Below are 17,522 nucleotides of genomic sequence, written 5' to 3' on the forward strand. Positions count from 1 at the left end.
TCACAAGAGAAGATAACTCTGCAATACGCAAAGACGGAATAAGGCATCCAAGCTTTTGAAATTTTAAAGAATACTTTCACGAGAGTCTTTGCGTTTTGGAATCGCTCAAGTAAAAGCATAATCAATTGAACATATCAACATGCACTAAGCAATTATTTTCCTTTTGATTCTTTTGTATATTAATAATTACGTAAGTAAGTAGTGCTTTAATGTCACTAGGTAAAGTCTTCATCGGTTTCATTTTGATACATGCTCCTAGAATACTAGATAGATAAAACTTTCATGTCTTCTAAATTGTATTTTAAAACACGCTACACAAGAAATAAATAAATGTATATCTATATTGACAGTTCATTATCACAGTCTGGTCTGTATGATTGTGTGATTACTAACAGCCATGCTGTATTGAAACTCCTCTTCCTTTTTCGGCTTGGAATTGATCATCATTCTCCTTTCCCAGTTTTTTTTACGTCTTGCAGTTCTTCACTTTTACAACTTGCTATTCGTCATCTCCCACTTGACGATCTGTTTTTCCGATACGAGCTCACCCTTGGGAGAAGTAATGTTTGGGGGCAACATGGCTAAGTAAAGGGGAGTAACTGCGCCTGTAAAACAAACATATCTTTGTGTGACACATGTCAAAGTAAAACAATAAGGTTTGTAAGTCATCGCGTAATAAGCAATATTATTTTATACAAAATATTAAGATGGAATATAGGAGCATATTCAATTTTTCTCTTCTTAAAATGTAATAGAACGCATAGAGTGTGAAATCTGAGCATGTTGAACAATTTCAATAGGTTTTAGTAGCTTCAATTGTATATGTTGAACACGGAATATTAGAGGGGCCTTTAAAGGCTTCACTTTTTATCCATATCCATTCGGTTTAAAAGTATTAATGAAATTAAACAAAAAAAGAAACTAATGAAAATGGCCCGTTCAGCCTGTATCACTCTCCTTTTTTCATTTTCCATTATTGAAATAACAGTTAATTACGTCGTCAAGATATGCAATGCATATTTTTATTTCATCTTTTATTTACTATCATCATTTATTACCACGAAGTTACCAACATGCCCTGATTTAAAATGCATCAATTTGAAACGCTGAAAACGAGATATATCAAAAACTAGAACTTAACATAAAATAGTTAAATGTATGGTACGTGGTACTGTATATCGTAATGAGTTGCCCATGAACAGGACACGCACGTGGAAATATAAATGTCTGACTAATGAAAATCAGCGCGAGATGAGTTGTCATTAAAAATTTACACGCCTATCTCCCTATAAGCGCTTATTGGAACTCAGATACAACATTCAAACTAAAAGTCCCCATCCCAACCACACCCTTTTACCTTCCCATGTGATGCACTGAATTAAAATCACATTAAGTCAAGTGGTTAAAAATAACATAATGGACAAATGATGGACAATGAAGGGAAAATATGATGGACGCTGCGCCATTGCATTGAATTTCTTTGTCTTTTAACTCCAGTTGAGCAAAACAAGAGTTTATTTTTTAGACTGATACCTTGATCGATGGTTTTCATTCCTTTCTGACCTGTGAGGTCTGTCATCACATATCCAGGACAACACTACAACACAGGAAATATCTCTATACAGATAATCTGGAGCAACCTGATGAAATCACAGGTATAGACCAGTTCCTCCTATGTACAAATCATGAAATATCATCTAAAAATAACCCAAGAACCATTAAAACAGTCTTAAGACCATGCTTCTAAATGGTGCTTTACTCAGTTGTTCATTAAGTGTAAGAAGTCTTTTATTCAGAAACCAAATATTTTTTTTTACTTATGTATAATTTCAGACAGATGGAAACAAGATAAAAGTTTATTTTTATTTATATTGTGGTGTGTTATTTATTGTTTCATAGCACACTCCTATGCAATCAGGTCGAAGAATCATTTTCCTTAAATTTTGAAAAGGCAAAATCAGTTATACTTCGATTTTCGACCCTCTAATAATGCTCCGCGTTCTTGCGGAGTACTATAGGAAGATTGGAAACCGAACTAGATACTGTTATAGTACTATATTTTAAACACGAGAATACTATCTAACAGTTGATGGATTAATATTTCTTTCTATTTCTACTTTCAGAGACAGCTTAATATTGGTAAAAACATTGACAGTGTTACAAAATCTCACCGCGTTGACCACTATGTCCGGCCTCGTGTCATTCAGCAATTGCCGCTGTTGGATGATGGACATGACCGTCGCCCCTATCTTGGAGACTCCATAAGCACCCGTTAGTTTACCAGTAGGCCAACCATGACCACCACGAGTCCCAACGCAACTTAAAGTAGAATGTATTGCAACTTTGTAATTTTTAACTCAGGTTTGTGGTGCATTAATATATTTTGCGAGTATTTGTCCAGGCACATCGAGTCCTCCAACCTACTTGAGCATTTATTTTCATTCTTCATATTTTCAGCAACACCGATGAGCGCAGTAAATATATTGCTTGTTTTTTTGAGATTCTGTGTTGAAACACTATTACTATTTTTAAAAATGTGATTCTTCATTTCTATTTTTATTGATTATTTCGCATCCGGCGTTTCTTGAATCCTCTTAATCATTGTTCTTGGTTTGATGTTTCTAAAAAAGGTTGTCCTATTGTGAATTGAAAACGTGCTTCTTATTTTCACATAAAATGTGTTCGCAGAAATTGTCCTAAAATCATCAGACCTTCATGAAGCATCCGGGCAAGGGACAGACAAGCCCATTACATTTTACAGTCATTTGTTCACTGTGCAGCCGAATGTGGACAAAAAAAGATAATTCATCTTCCTACCTATTTTAGGAAATTGTCTAGTAAATGTAATTTAGTTAGCAATGTCACATCTTCCATATATGATGCATAAATGGTTGGCCCAAAGCGCTAATATGGAACAAAATATCATATTTTAAGCAAAATACGGGTGTAGGACAAAGTGCGATGACCTGCGCACAACACTTGTACGGGTGACAAGTTATAATGGTTCCAGAAAAGCTTTAACATGCAATAAAAAGTGTCGATTTAAACAAACTACGGACGGATACGAGACAAGGTGCAATGGTTTATGCAGGTTTTTTTTTTTTTTTTTAGGATGTTTAAACTAAACATTGAAATAAAATGAAAAGTACGAAGATTTAGGCAAATAATTTACACAGAGTACTGATGTGGTCGATATGGGTAACGTTAAACGCTATAATTGTCTTAAATACATAAACTTTATTTATTTTACAACAATTATGAAACAAGTAATTTCAACTTATATTAATCACTCTTAATAATGGTCTTAAAGCTGCTATCATCATCTTACAATAACATGGTTTAACTTCTAAAAAAAACCAGAGTTGATATGTAAAATACTTACTCTACAAAAGTTTGCATCAGACGCTTCAGATCTTCCGAGCTAATATTTCGGTTGGTTAACTTCTGCTGCAGTTCACTGCTACATTTGCGCAAAGCCACCACTGATATCAGGCTTGACACATTGACTACCCTGAAATCATATAAATGATAAATATTTGTGTTTTATTATTGCATACCTGGTAAATCTTAACATATATATACAGCCAGTCTTAATGTAAAATAATGCAAGTGTCCGTATTATACCTGGTTAACATGCTCCTCGGTCTGTTGTCAGCATCTGTTGCTTATTGACAACCTGTCTCATATCCGCACTTCAACTCTGTCACTGATTGCGCATGCGTGGCAATTGTATTAAAATACACATTAAAAACTTCAATATTTCACTGTAATATTGTTATATTAACATTGTAGCTGGAACTCCTTTTATGCCTGAACTTCTCGGTTTTTTTCAGCCTGTCTTCAACGTGATTTTGCCCACGATTGTTATTTCGAAAGCAGAGCTAACATAAAGTCTGGATAAAAAGAGCAATGGTTTGCAGATAACATTATATTGATATAAAAATGATTGTAGGTATGGCAATAAAGTAACACCACGATATGTGTTTATCTGACATAGCAAGTAGCAGAAGGTTGTACGCCTTAGTACGTAAAGATGCATTTGTCCGCGTATTTATAAACTGCATGTCAAAATATGCTATTCCAACTGGAGGTATCCAGAATATGAATTATTCACAATAGCATAAGAGGGTTTTTTTCCTGAATCGTTACTATGTAATGTTTGCCAATCTTAAATGTTTATACATGTAGTGCAACCGATGTATGATTAATGGTGTGAGACACACTTACCTCGTGAAAACGCTGGATGATTAATGGTGTTCAACACACTGTTTGATTAATGATGTGCGACACACTGTTTTATTAATTCTGTGACACATGCTGTTTGATTAATGGTGTGCGACACGCTCTTTGATTAATGATGTGCGACACACTGTTTTATTAATTCTGTGACACACGCTGTTTGATTAATGGTGTGCGACACGCTTTTTGATTAATGATGTGCGACACACTTACCTAGTAAATTCGCTGTTTGATTAATGGTGTGCGACACACTTACCTAGTGAATTCGCTGTTTGATTAATGGTGTGCGACAGACATTCCTCGTGAAAACGCTGTTTGATTAATGATGTGCGACACACTTACCTCGTGAATTTGTTGTTTCAGTAATGGTGTGCGACACACTTACCTAGTGAATTCGCTGTTTCATTAATGGTGTGCGACATGCTGTTTGATTAATTCTGTGCGACACATTGTTTGATTAATGGTGTGCGACACGCTGTTTGATTAATGATGTGCGACGCACTTACCTAGTGAATTCGCTGTTGTATTAATGGTGTGCGACACACTTACCTCGTGAAAACGCTGTTTGTTTAATGGTGTGCGACATACTTACCTAGTGAATTTGCTGTTTGTTTAATGGTGTGCGACACACTTACCTAGTGAATTTGCTGTTTGTTTAATGGTGTGCGACACACTTACCTAGTGAATTCGATGTTTGATTAATGATGTGCGACACACTTACCTAGTGAATTCGCTGTTTGATTAATGGTGTGCGACACATTTACCTCGTGAATTTGTTGTTTCATTTATGGTGTGCGACACACTTACCTAGTGAATTCGCTGTTTGATCAATGGTGTGCGACAGACATTCCTCGTGAAAACGCTGTTTGATTAATGATGTGCGACACACTTACCTAGCGTGAGGACGTAACAACGGAAAGAGGACCTCTGACACATTACACAGTCCAGTAAAGTTGGTCCGCATCAGGGACTCAGCGTTTGCAGCCGATAACTCCATCTAGAGTTACAGAAAACGATTTTAATTAGAGGACTAGTACATAGGTAGACAATATATTATACAAACACCCTCAATACTCCAGGGGTTACTCTCACTTTCGCTCTCTGCACTATGTCGTAACAAAATCGAAAGCTCAGTGGGCGTCACCTTGTGGATAGGATAGGAAGACTTGTTTAATCGTTTTGGTGTACATCAAAAGAATCCCGCGGTCGCATTACGGTAAAATTGACTGGCGTTAAAGTCGGGTGTCGCATCTTGCTAATCTTCAAAGGGCAGGTATCACACTAGCGATTGGTCATATTTATTTACCCGATACCAATTAAATAGCTCGCCGCGTGTCTCTAATTTTGCTACGACATATTCCAGGGGTGCATAGAGGGAAACCGAGCGTAACCACAGGATTATCGAGGATGCTTTTACAAATAGACGAATTACTATATAATTACATGTATAATTATATAGTTAATGGATAACTATATAACTATGCTAATAACTATACAGTAACACGGATAACACTGGTTACTATGAAGGTACACAGCAGATTATAAACTTGAAAAATGTTAATCGCAGAAACTACCCCGAACAAGTATACACAATTAGAGGTATTCATACATATTGATTCGATACAATATACATGTCAACATTTACTAAATATATATAAGCTGGACCATTTCTTATGTAGCCGACCTCCTTCATTTTGGAGGACCCTGTTACATATATTCAATCTTGTACAAGACAAAAAGAACGAAAAGCGAACGACAAAAACTCAAACATTTTGTTGGTTTTGAAGGTATTTTTTTCGAAATACATGTTTTAGGAGAAATTAATTGCAATGTGAAATATTTACATCCATTTTCCCAGCATTATTGACCAATAGATCCAGACCACCATAGGTGTCTTTAAGAAATGACCGTAGTTTGACAATAGTGTCTGGTTTTGTTACGTCCAGTTGGTGAAACCTAGGGTTCAGCCCTTCCTTCCTTAGGTCCAGCACAGCCTGTTGACCAAGGCTTTCGTTTCGAGCTGTTGGCAAAGACAATGCTGTCTTAATTTAATGTCATGAGATATGTTATACACTATATTTCCATTCATTTTCAAGTAAGCTTTAGAAATCAGTATATTGTAATTCAGAACTGGCTTATTATATCCATGAGCCATTCATTTGTACAAACAGTGCAGTATGAAAAATATAAAGCAAACACGCCAAAAGAGATGTCTGTAGATTTCTTTTATGAAATTTGACAAAACTGAATACTTCTTCTTTACTCTTTATACATTCTCATTAATACATTAGGAGAACTGTTTTAAAGAAATGTTTTTGGCTTTTTTTTAGGGTCGGGGACCTCTCGCTTTCTGAGCCTTTCGGGTGAAATTGGCCGAATAAACGAACGAGAGCAAACAAAGCAAAAGCGCTTTACAAGCAGTGAAGTATTTAATGAAAGGTTTTTGTCTAATACGTGATTTAGGAATGCATTCGGGCTTCTATGTTAAAATATATAGACTGGCAAAGAAAAGAGAACTTATTTCATCACTATACTACATAATTGCATACCAGTCATCTACTTAACCAGTAATTGATATACCCCTGTCCCCAAAAGAAACGTTACATTATTGCGTTGATAGTATTTCATTAATGTATTGAAAATGCTGTAAATTAACAGTCAAAAATCGATATTGATCAATGTGTTTTGAATCAATAAACTCAATTCAGTTTCATTGAAATATCTCCATGAAACGACGTCAGAAGTGTTTAACAGAATTAATACAGCGTGAAATTACCCCTGACAACGACGTCGCATGGACGCGATGAGTCTGTTTATAGACCTCGTCGGGATCCTGAGGCTGCTGACGTCGATTTAGCACTCTTCTGTCAAACTTTACCTTGAGGTGCTCAATTGGATTGAGAGATTGGAAAGCGAGAGCAAGTCAAGCACATTGATGTTCTGTTGACGAAACAAAGTCCATCTTTACGCGTGACGATATTTGTCACCATGATTGGAACAACGTTAGGTACCATGACAAGGTGTGTGCGCCCATTGTCCGATAGCCCACCCTACAACCATGACACTTCCGCCGCCAAAACGATCATGACGTTACGTACAGGCGTTCTGATAGCGTATGTCAAGCGTTTGATACACTGGCGTTCTGCCATTTTAGCTACAGAGTAGATATCGGGACTCGTCCCGGTGAATAGAACATGTTATCACTGTCATAGAGATCATAGTAAATGCTGTTGTGCCCAGGCTGAGATACTTTGGATATGAAGTTGGGACAATCGGTATACACGATACGGTCGGTATCCATACCGCGGCCAACCGATCGGATGTCGAATTCGTGGCTGTAAACCTGCTCTAAAGACTGGATATGGCTATTCTGGCCACGTATACCTAGCTCCACCATGTACATGTACCATGTCAATTGTCCTTTCACGGCTAACGTCATCAGGCTGTGGCATTACTGATTTGGCTTGGACATCAAAACAACGATGTTTTCCCTTGCACTAACTAATACGGTGACCCAATAGATTGATACTTAGTACAGGTGCACACCCTTGTGCGTGTAAATCGAGCACAATGCTCTGCTTCACCGAATTTCATCGACGTTTACATGACTAGCTACAAGGCAAAGTAACGTCTTTTTTTACTTCAGATTTTATGAACATGCCATATTCTACATAATGTAACGCATCTTTTGGGTAAACGGAAAGTGTCGATAGTTCCCGATTGTAGTGATACCTAGAAGGAAGTGGATTGTATAACGGAGAAGTGGTATTCGGCGTGTAAACGGAGTAAACATAATTATATTTGTGTATACATTTGAAAAGTTTAAATAATATTTTCGTTATTTTCTTGTACTTCCTTCCTGTTTCTGCTTTCATCCTGATAAATTCCCAGTTGTTTCAATGTAGTAAAGTATATATGTGTATCGTTGCTATCAAAATGTTGTTATATGTGTCTTTTTTTAACTTGATATAACTTTTGCGCATATATCTTATGTAGTTTTTGAAGCTTAAAATATGTTTATACTAAAAACAACACAATAACATTAATTCTAATCATTCTTATTTATTTCGTGTAGGTCGAAACTATGATATAATTTATCGATTTTACTTAATAATATCATGCAAAACATTACTGTGTTGTATGTTGTATGCGCAATAAAACCTGCCTTATCCGATCATTAAGTATTTCGATATCCCTTCTAATCTAATGAAATAATATTTCTTATGAAATCTACTAAATAAGACAGGTATATATTCCGACATTCTGATCTTACCACAATGTTATGCCCTATAGGGTGTCGGATTAGAACGTGTTCATCATAAAGTGAACCCCTAATCCAAAAACCTGTGCAATGGGAACGTTACCTTGTTCCCAGTGGTGTTCTGTTTTGACAGGTTTTACTGTCTATACTGACCTGTAAGGTAGACATCTCCGTCAAACTGTTTACATAGACCCCGTACAATGGCAAACCCTAAACCCTTGTTGGATCCGGTCACCTGTAAGACAATAATGATAATATTTCTTCAGGTAGAAGGCCGACATTACACATATTGCAGTTGGACATAATAACATCTGTGATAACATATATTATTTCAAGATTGCATGGAAATTGCCGTTTTACACGAATACATGCCAAAAATCTTAATTATGTGATAGAAAGGCTCTTACACTCATTTACATTTCATATGAAATTTATGAAACTCATTACGAATATTTCATTTTAGCTCGCCAGAGACTCGCTAAATTGAAAAATTCTTAGACACTTTTCATAAATCTGATATGAAATGGAAACTCGTGTAAGATCCTATATATAAGTTAAGTATTAAAAATGTAACAAATGTAAGTCTCGGCGTACTCGGTTATTTTAAATTTCAATATTTTATGAGCTGACTGACCAAAAGGTTAAGCTATACGTACCTATACACACTACAAGATAAACATGCCGTGTAGGGAGATAACACGTCTAACCCAATTTATTACGTTAACAATATATACCGATATCCGCATATGCATACAGGTTACATATTTGGCCCCTCAATCCACAAATTAAACATGATTATTTCCTGGATATTTTTTTACAAATTACCACGCAAGTTCCCTACTAGCTTTCCCTAAACTTACCACAGCCACCCGTTTGCGTTCTCCCATCTTCCTAGGAAAGCCCATATCTCCCGTATCACGTTCCAGATTGTCACTCTGACCCACCGGTGGAGTTATCTCCCTTTCTTTAAAGTTAATGATTACTTTTAGAAATTAAACTTAAGGATATAAGAACACCAGCTCGCGACGTGACGACATGATGCCGTAAGCACTTGAACAATATATCCAAATATCTATATCCGCATTGGAACAATGTATTTGCAGGTATCTTTATAATTATTTAACTTTTCATCCCCTTGATGTAATACAATAGTGCCCGTATCGGTTAAAGTGGATGCGTGTTATTTTCCTAACTGACTTCCGGTAAACTAAGATAGCAAGTGAATCAGTTTCACAAATATTGTAATCGTATCCTTTATTGAAGTTTTCTATATAAATGTATCTCAAATCCTTTCAATATCTTAGTTTTCATCTCGGCAAAGTAAGGGGAAATATTTCTGATTGTTCAAATTGGGTTAGATAAAAGTTCAATTAAAGAAGTATGCTTTCACTTCTTTTTAAATCCCCAGATTCCTCTTACGATAAAATGAAGCATAGCTCACTCTAACACCCTTCCTTGAAGTGATTAATATGAACCGTTTGTTTAAACATTAATATGACGATTAAGGAAGAGTTAATTGACTAAACGGAACATGATTTTTACAATATCAGAGAAGTAAGAACAGGATCAGCAATTTCAGACTGGATTTTTCTACTTCCTTCAAACTATAATTGGCGTGTTCCTGCCATCCGGTTAGCTTGTTATGTATTGTTATATTGTTAGGGCAACCGCTATCATCTATGAACTGTGAACTTTACAGGCAGTCTTTTAATAGACACACCCAAAGGGACAACGTTCGTGTTCAATGTGTCTGTTTTTCAATTTTGACGTAAAAATTGCGTAACCTCGTGATTAAAAGTTCTCGGAAACACGCAGTAGGCATTAAAATTAATACATGTATGATAGTTGTTTCGCAAATCAAAGGTTTTTTAATTCCTCGGTCAAAACTAGGGTATATCTCACGTGTCCAACAATAGGTTAACCTTTGACATTTTGGAAAAGGATGATGAGAATAAGAGGCCAAATTTACGAGTAAAGCAACATATTTTCAAACCTATCTGAAAAGGAGAAAATTACACAAGAAGTAGACAGGATAGCTGTTAAAACTTGATGAGGATATATTCACTGCCGGTACGTATAGTACTCTAGCTGTTGAATTTGTTGGATTTTAAGGATAATTCACCACTGGTATTTTATATATTATTTTGATTTAATATGATACTAAAAAATCCATGTATTTGTTATTTTTGTTTTACCTATATCGCTAAATTACTCCAATTTAGCTCCACCCATCCCCTCTCTAGGATGTGATGTCACAACTGTCCAATAAGTTGAGCACTTATAAGACAGACAGGTAACTTATTAGACAGTTGGTCAAACTTATTGGACAGTTGGTCAAACTTATTGGACAGCTCATGGGCTTATTGGATAGTTCATGGACTTATTGGACACTTGTGACATCATCGCTATGTTTTAATAAACATTAAAAGGCACGCCGATTGCGATAAGCTAAATCCAAGTTTGTTTACAAAGCACTTTAGCTTTTATACCCTTCCCAATTGACACTAAGGTTAGACAACGCTTTCAATGTGCAACCAGTTCCACCATGCATTCGTTTGAGTACATGTTACATTAACGTTACAGAGATAGCGGTTATCTGTCTGTCAATTTTACAAAGTATATATATAACCTTCTGAATGGCAGTTTTATATCTGTATCAGATGTGAGCGCCGCTGGTGTAGTGGTATCATGCAAGATTCCCATTCTTGCGACCCGGGTTCGATTCCCGGGCGGCGCAACGTTTATTTTGCTTTTGTTAACCATTTTTGTATCAGGATTTTGTAATCACCTAAATATTAATTGATTTAGGATAGGCCTGGGTGTATGTATAACCTGACCTGGGTGTATAACATTTTATTTTCGGATAAAGTTTGATAACGCGATAACCTGATGTTTGCTGACAAGCACTTCATCTTTTGTACTCTGTGTCATATACCACTTTCTGAGATTCCATCGCGAATTATGTTCTTTAAAACAAATGCTGGCATTGTGTTTAGACAATGACTTCAATCAATATGCGCCTGTTGTACCATACATACATCAGTATGAGAGAATTTAGATGATAGCGGTTATCTGTCTGTCAATTTTACACAGAAGTCATAGAAGTAGACGACAGATTTTATTCTAATAACCGATGACATCAAACCAGCGTTACGATAACGTTTTATTTAGGTTTTCAACCTGCAACTTTCTTCCATTACTTACTTTCTGAGTGGCAGTTATACTGGGGAAGCCTGAGTGAGCGCCGCTGGTGTAGTGGTATCATGCAAGATTCCCATTCTTGCGACCCGGGTTCGATTCCCGGGAGGCGCAACGTTATTTTGCTTTTGTTTACCATGAATACAGTACACAAAAAGCATAAGACGTTGTAACCATCTAAATGTTAAATAAAATTAAAAACAATAGGTTGAAAGTATGCAGTAGTTTATGATTGGCCTGGGTGTATGATCTGACCTGGGTGTATAACATTTTATTTTCGGATAAAGTTTGATAACGCGATAACCTGATGTTTGCTGACATAGCACTTCATCTTTTGTATTTTGTGACGCATATCCCTTCCTGAGATTCGATCGCGAATTTATATTCATTGAAACAAAACAAGCATGCTGACATAGTGTTTAGACAATGCCTTCAATCATGATGCGCCTGTTGTACCATACATCAGTATTTAGATGATAGCGTTTATCTGTCTGTCAATTTTAAACAGAAGTAGAAGTTCTATTTAGGGTTTCAACTGGAAACTATCTTCCATTCAGGTCCTGAATGTTCGTGCATAAATACACAAACTCGGTTAATCTTGTCGTAGCTAACGTTCTGATTGGCAGTTTTATTTCCGTAGCCATTGTGAGCGCCGCTGGTGTAGTGGTATCATGCAAGATTCCCATTCTTGCGACCCGGGTTCGATTCCCGGGCGGCGCAACGTTATTTTGCTTTTGTTTCACATGAATGGAGAACATAAAAAGGCATTAGAACTTTATAATCACCTAACTATTTACATAAGGAAAGTTATCTAGCTAACATAAGTCACTTTAAAGCGCTTTACAGTACATAGATAAACAATTTTTATACAGTCAATACAATTAGCATATCTTTTAATCAATACAATTTTGAGGAATTCGCAGGAGCTGCCTTATCAGGCGCTAACTACTAGTCCTATGCCACCAGGCTAATATCGCCCTATGTGTGTATGCCTGTGTGTGTGCTGGAGATGTATTAATAGCGGTTAGCTGTCTGTCAATTTAAACAAAAGTCATGGAAGTAGACGATCAATTTTAGTCTAATAACCGATGACAACAATTAACTGTTTCGATAAAGTTCTTATATTCAGGGTTTCAACCGGCAACTTTCTTCAATTCATTGTTAGATTTTGAATAACACACTCGGCGAGTGTCCAATTTTGGAAAGTCGATTGAAAGAAATCAATAGATTTAAGTTGGCGTCTTCAAAATCCATCCTTCAGTCCCCTGGTTGTGAACGCCTTAACCTGTATATTTACACTAAAGAGTATTGAACCCATGGGTAATAATACTATAAAAAAAAATATTTTTCGCTTGTTTTGAAGGAGATGTCATTTAACCGTATCATCCAATTTGACCCAGAAAACGTCATTTCCTGTCTACGGGTATTGTATTGTGGATTAAGTATGATAACGCGATAACTCGAATCGAAGTTCGTTGACAAGCACTTTATCTTTTGTACTCTGTGTCGCGTACCACTTTCTGAGATTCTATCGAAACCCATGTTCATTGAAACAAAAAAACACATCTGATACTTTTTTTTCGCGAATAAATTTTGTAAATTGTCGTGTTTTTTTCCCTGTTGATAGCGTGCAAGTTCCTTTTGTCATTCGTATCGACTTTTAATTCCGAGTTTGCCATATGACATGTAGCCTGAGTTGAGAGACAACATCTTCGATTTGCGCCTTTTGTATCATACAACAGCTTGACTGGATTAATATGATAGCGGTTATATGTCTGTCAATTTTACACAGAAGATGACATTAATTCACCGTTACGATAAAGTTTTATTAAGGTTTTCAACCTGTAACTATATTCCATTCAGGTCCAGAGTTGTGACTATCATTACCTACTTTCTCAGTGGCAGTTATACTGGGGTAGCCTATGTGAGCGCCGCTGGTGTAGTGGTATCATGCAAGATTCCCATTCTTGCGACCCGGGTTCGATTCCCGGGCGGCGCAACGTTTATTTTGCTTTTGTTAACCATTTTTGTATCAGGATTTTGTAATCACCTAAATATTAATTTTAAAAAAAGAAGTTTATTTTAGGTTTAAAGTATGCAGTGGTTCAGGATAGGCCTGGGTGTATGACCTGACCTGGGTGTATACCATTTTATTTTCGGATAAAGTTTGATAACGCGATAACCTGATATTTGCTGACAAGCACTTCATCTTTTGTACTCTGTGTCGCATACCCCTTTCTGAGATTCTATCGCGAATTATGTTCTTTTTGTTTTGTTTAAATCAATTTTATTGCAACAAAAGACAAATGGATTGGACAAAAGTTATTGCAACTTACTTACGTCCTTTCCGTAACAGAAAATAGATATACAAAATTAATGTGTCACTCAATATCCTAATACAAATTTATATATGTATATATATGTAAGATGTTAAAGATGGGTTACAGCAAAAGAGGTAATGATAGGATTAGGGACACCAACGTATAGTTTTTAAATATGTATTCGGAGAGTTTACTTGAGATCGCATGTGTGATTTTCCCAATCGAGTCGGCGTAAGTAGTATACCTAATCTATACACCCATATCCTTCTTTTCTTAAGTTCAATCACATTCCGTGCCGCATTTGCCTTTCTCCTGTGTCACTCCAAGTCCTTCTGTGAATTCCTGCCTTACATACTTAGCCGACTAGATTAGGAAAACCGGACACGCACTCTTTGTCATATGGAAACGGTTATGATATATCGATGGACGCTAAGATTGAAGTTAGTACACAGAGATCGTTGGTGTTGGAAAAAGGGAGAGGGGCTGGATTAAGAGAGGAGGTGGAGGGGAGAGACAGATGGGAATAGTCGAAATAGGTACCCTGGTTATTCAATATGACTGTTGGGTATTACATGTTAAACCGTTTGGAGCTAAAAATGAACAGTTGTACAGACCTACAAATTTGAATGTTTAGATTGTAGTCAAGGTTTGCATCTCCGAAGAGAAGGTGTTCAACAGTGATTTCGTTATACCAATCGAGGGATTGAAGCATTATATTACGGGATTGATCAAATTGTTTACAGTTTAGTAAGAAATGGGAAGAGTCATATTCATATTCAAGAAAACATTTAATATAAGAAGCGGTAGTCACTTGAGGCTGAATAAGAGTTTTAAATTGTTTAATGGATGCTGATGACTTTGTTTCTATTGGTAGATTGTTCCAGTAGTCTGAAGTACTTGGTATGAAGGATGATTTTGTGATTTGCAGTCTATAGTATTGGTACTGAAAGTGATTCCTGTTTCTAAGATTATAGTTAGAGAAGTTTGACACAATAGGTGTTAGAAGAGATTTTAGAATTGAGGGAGCATTACCATGATAAATATTATAAAACATGGATAATTTTCTAATCCTGCGTCTATCTATCAATGATTTCCATCCGAGCTGTCTGTAAATATTTTATTTTTTTGTATAAATAGGTAATCCAGTTATTATTCGACCTGCTTCATACTGCATGTTCTCTAATTTATTCGAAAATGTGATATTGCAATTGGCCCATACTTCGCAGGCATATTCAAATAGTGGTCTTATAAAAACAAGGTATATTTTTTCCAAGTTTTTTTTCTATTTAGGATGTTTTTTAATTTCCTTAAAGTTGCAATGTACTTTGTAGTGTTTGTTTATATATGTTCGATGTGAGAGTTCAATGTGCCGTTGTTACTAATAATGACTCCTAGGTGTTTGTGGTTTTTAACATTAGGGATAGGTGTGTTGTCGAAAAGAAATTGTGGGTTAGAAGGTATATTTGTGTTGGAAATTAAGAGAATTTCGGTTTTGTTTGGGTTGAAATTCATTGTATAGTGATTTGGTAAGAAGCCAAACTGTAAAGTATATAGAAGTTTGTTGCTGAATAGATAGTTATAGATGAGCTTATGAATTATTCGTTCGAAAAGTTTGCCAATGCAGCTAAGTAAAGAAATGGGTCTGTAGTTATTTGCCAATTCAGATTCCCCCTTTTTGAAAATAGGTGTCACATGGGCAAGTTTCCATGAATCAGGAAATACAGAAGTACGAAAGGATTCGTTGAATAGAAGTGTGAGGGGTGCAGATATTTCATTGGATACCATTTTTAATTTTACACAGAAGTCATAGAAGTAGACGACCGATTTTATTCTAATAACTGATGACATCAAACCATTGTTGCGATAAAGTTCTACTTGGGGTTTCAACCGGAAACTATCTTCCATTCAGGTCTTGAGTGTTCGTGCTATACACACAAACTCGGTTAGGCTTGTCGTAACTATAACGTTATCAGTCGCAGTTATATTTCCGTAACCAATGTGAGCGCCGCTGGTGTAGTGGTATCATGCAAGATTCCCATTCTTGCGACCCGGGTTTGATTCCCGGGCGGCGCAACGTTTTTTGCTTTTGTTTCACATGAATGGAAACCACAAAAATCATTAGAACTTTACAATTACCTTACTACATAAGGAAAGTTTGTTTAAGGTTTAAAATGGGAGCCATCATACATGACCGGGTGTATAACATTTTACTTTTAAAATGCTTATTGGCCAAGAATGATAGCATCACCTATTTGTTGAAATATGCTCAGTAACTTGGAAACATCTTTTAATGCAAATCAGACCATTTTAAATTGCACATTTATCTGTTTAAATTCATACACTTACTGACTAGCAATATAACCACCAAATTTTGGCTGGTTTTATTCGAGTAGTTAGCAAGGTTAAGTTAGGCACTAATTCGTTATTCGTTACGAATAACTTCCTAACTTTATTTTGCTCGAGAAGTTTTGGTAGGACCGTTTAATGCAAATCAGTAAATTTGACACCTTCTGAATTAGACACTCAGCCACATTGAATGTCATCCCCCTTATCTGTATAACTATTGAATCCTAAAGGCTACCAGTATAACCACCAATGTTTGGTTAAACTCTTTTAAAACATTTTGGAAATGTGGCAGTTATACTGGGGAAGCCTTTCTGAGCGCCGCTGGTGTAGTGGTATCATGCAAGATTCCCATTCTTGCGACCCGGGTTCGATTCCCGGGCGGCGCAACGATTTTTTGCTTTTGTGCATACTCAAAAAGCATAAGATTTTGTAATCACCTAAATATTAATTTTAAACAAAAGTTTATTTTAGGTTTAAAGTATGCAGTGATTTAGGATAGGCCTGGGTGTATAACCTGACCTGGGTGTATAACATTTTATTTTCGGATAAAGTTTGACAACGTGATAACCTGATGTTTGCTGACAAGCACTTCATCTTTTGTACTCTGTGTCGCATACCCCTTTCTGAGATTCCATCGCGAATTATGTTCTTTAAAACAAATGCTGGCATTGTGTTTAGACAATGACTTCAATCAATATGCGCCTGTTGTACCATACATACATCAGTATGAGAGAATTTAGATGATAGCGGTTATCTGTCTGTCAATCATAGAAGTAGACGACGGATTTTACTCTAATAACCGATGACATCAACTAACCGTTGCGATATTTTTTATTAAGGGTTTCAACCGGCAACTATCTTCAATTCAGGTATTGAGTGTTCGTAGATAAACACACATTACAGTACCCAATGTGAGCGCCGCTGGTGTAATGGTATCATGCAAGATTCCCATTCTTGCGACCCGGGTTCGATTCCCGGGCGGCGCAACGTTTTATTGCTTTTGTTTCCCACGAATATAGAAGACATAAAAGCAGTGAGCTTCACTATCACCTGGCTATTTGAAAAGGCAAAAGTGCATTTTTGAATTTGCACTGTACTCTGAGACAAGTCTTCAGGTGTGAGCGGGGCATTGGTAGCTATACTTGCATAACCCCCAA

The 17,522-nt window shown here is 36.4% G+C and overlaps 1 protein-coding gene and 7 non-coding genes across 8 annotated transcripts; 7 read left to right on the forward strand and 1 right to left on the reverse strand.

Annotated features, from left to right (window-relative positions):
- On the reverse strand, nucleotides 1-9,451 carry LOC110466244 (carbonyl reductase [NADPH] 1-like). Its single transcript, XM_021522647.1, has 8 exons — nucleotides 9,361-9,451; nucleotides 8,654-8,735; nucleotides 6,084-6,259; nucleotides 5,133-5,236; nucleotides 3,383-3,511; nucleotides 2,172-2,319; nucleotides 1,534-1,597; nucleotides 1-605 (listed from the first exon to the last, which is right to left on the reverse strand). Exons 1-8 carry the CDS (start codon nucleotides 9,403-9,405, stop codon nucleotides 490-492), a joined length of 864 nt encoding a protein of 287 aa, XP_021378322.1. The 5' UTR covers nucleotides 9,406-9,451; the 3' UTR covers nucleotides 1-489.
- A 1,715-nt stretch (nucleotides 9,452-11,166) lies between these two features.
- On the forward strand, nucleotides 11,167-11,237 carry Trnag-ccc. Its single transcript has one exon. It is a non-coding gene; the product is annotated as a tRNA-Gly (tRNA).
- A 504-nt stretch (nucleotides 11,238-11,741) lies between these two features.
- On the forward strand, nucleotides 11,742-11,812 carry Trnag-ccc. Its single transcript has one exon. It is a non-coding gene; the product is annotated as a tRNA-Gly (tRNA).
- Nucleotides 11,813-12,347: 535 nt separating this feature from the next.
- Nucleotides 12,348-12,418, forward strand: Trnag-ccc. Its single transcript has one exon. It is a non-coding gene; the product is annotated as a tRNA-Gly (tRNA).
- Nucleotides 12,419-13,626: 1,208 nt separating this feature from the next.
- Nucleotides 13,627-13,697, forward strand: Trnag-ccc. The gene has a single exon. It is a non-coding gene; the product is annotated as a tRNA-Gly (tRNA).
- Nucleotides 13,698-16,021: 2,324 nt separating this feature from the next.
- Nucleotides 16,022-16,092, forward strand: Trnag-ccc. Its single transcript has one exon. It is a non-coding gene; the product is annotated as a tRNA-Gly (tRNA).
- A 588-nt stretch (nucleotides 16,093-16,680) lies between these two features.
- Nucleotides 16,681-16,751, forward strand: Trnag-ccc. Its single transcript has one exon. It is a non-coding gene; the product is annotated as a tRNA-Gly (tRNA).
- Nucleotides 16,752-17,280: 529 nt separating this feature from the next.
- On the forward strand, nucleotides 17,281-17,351 carry Trnag-ccc. The gene has a single exon. It is a non-coding gene; the product is annotated as a tRNA-Gly (tRNA).
- Nucleotides 17,352-17,522: the final 171 nt, after the last annotated feature.

This window comes from Mizuhopecten yessoensis, unplaced genomic scaffold (assembly GCF_002113885.1).
Source record: "Mizuhopecten yessoensis strain PY_sf001 unplaced genomic scaffold, ASM211388v2 scaffold11125, whole genome shotgun sequence".
NCBI classification, from domain to species: Eukaryota; Metazoa; Mollusca; class Bivalvia; order Pectinida; family Pectinidae; genus Mizuhopecten; species Mizuhopecten yessoensis.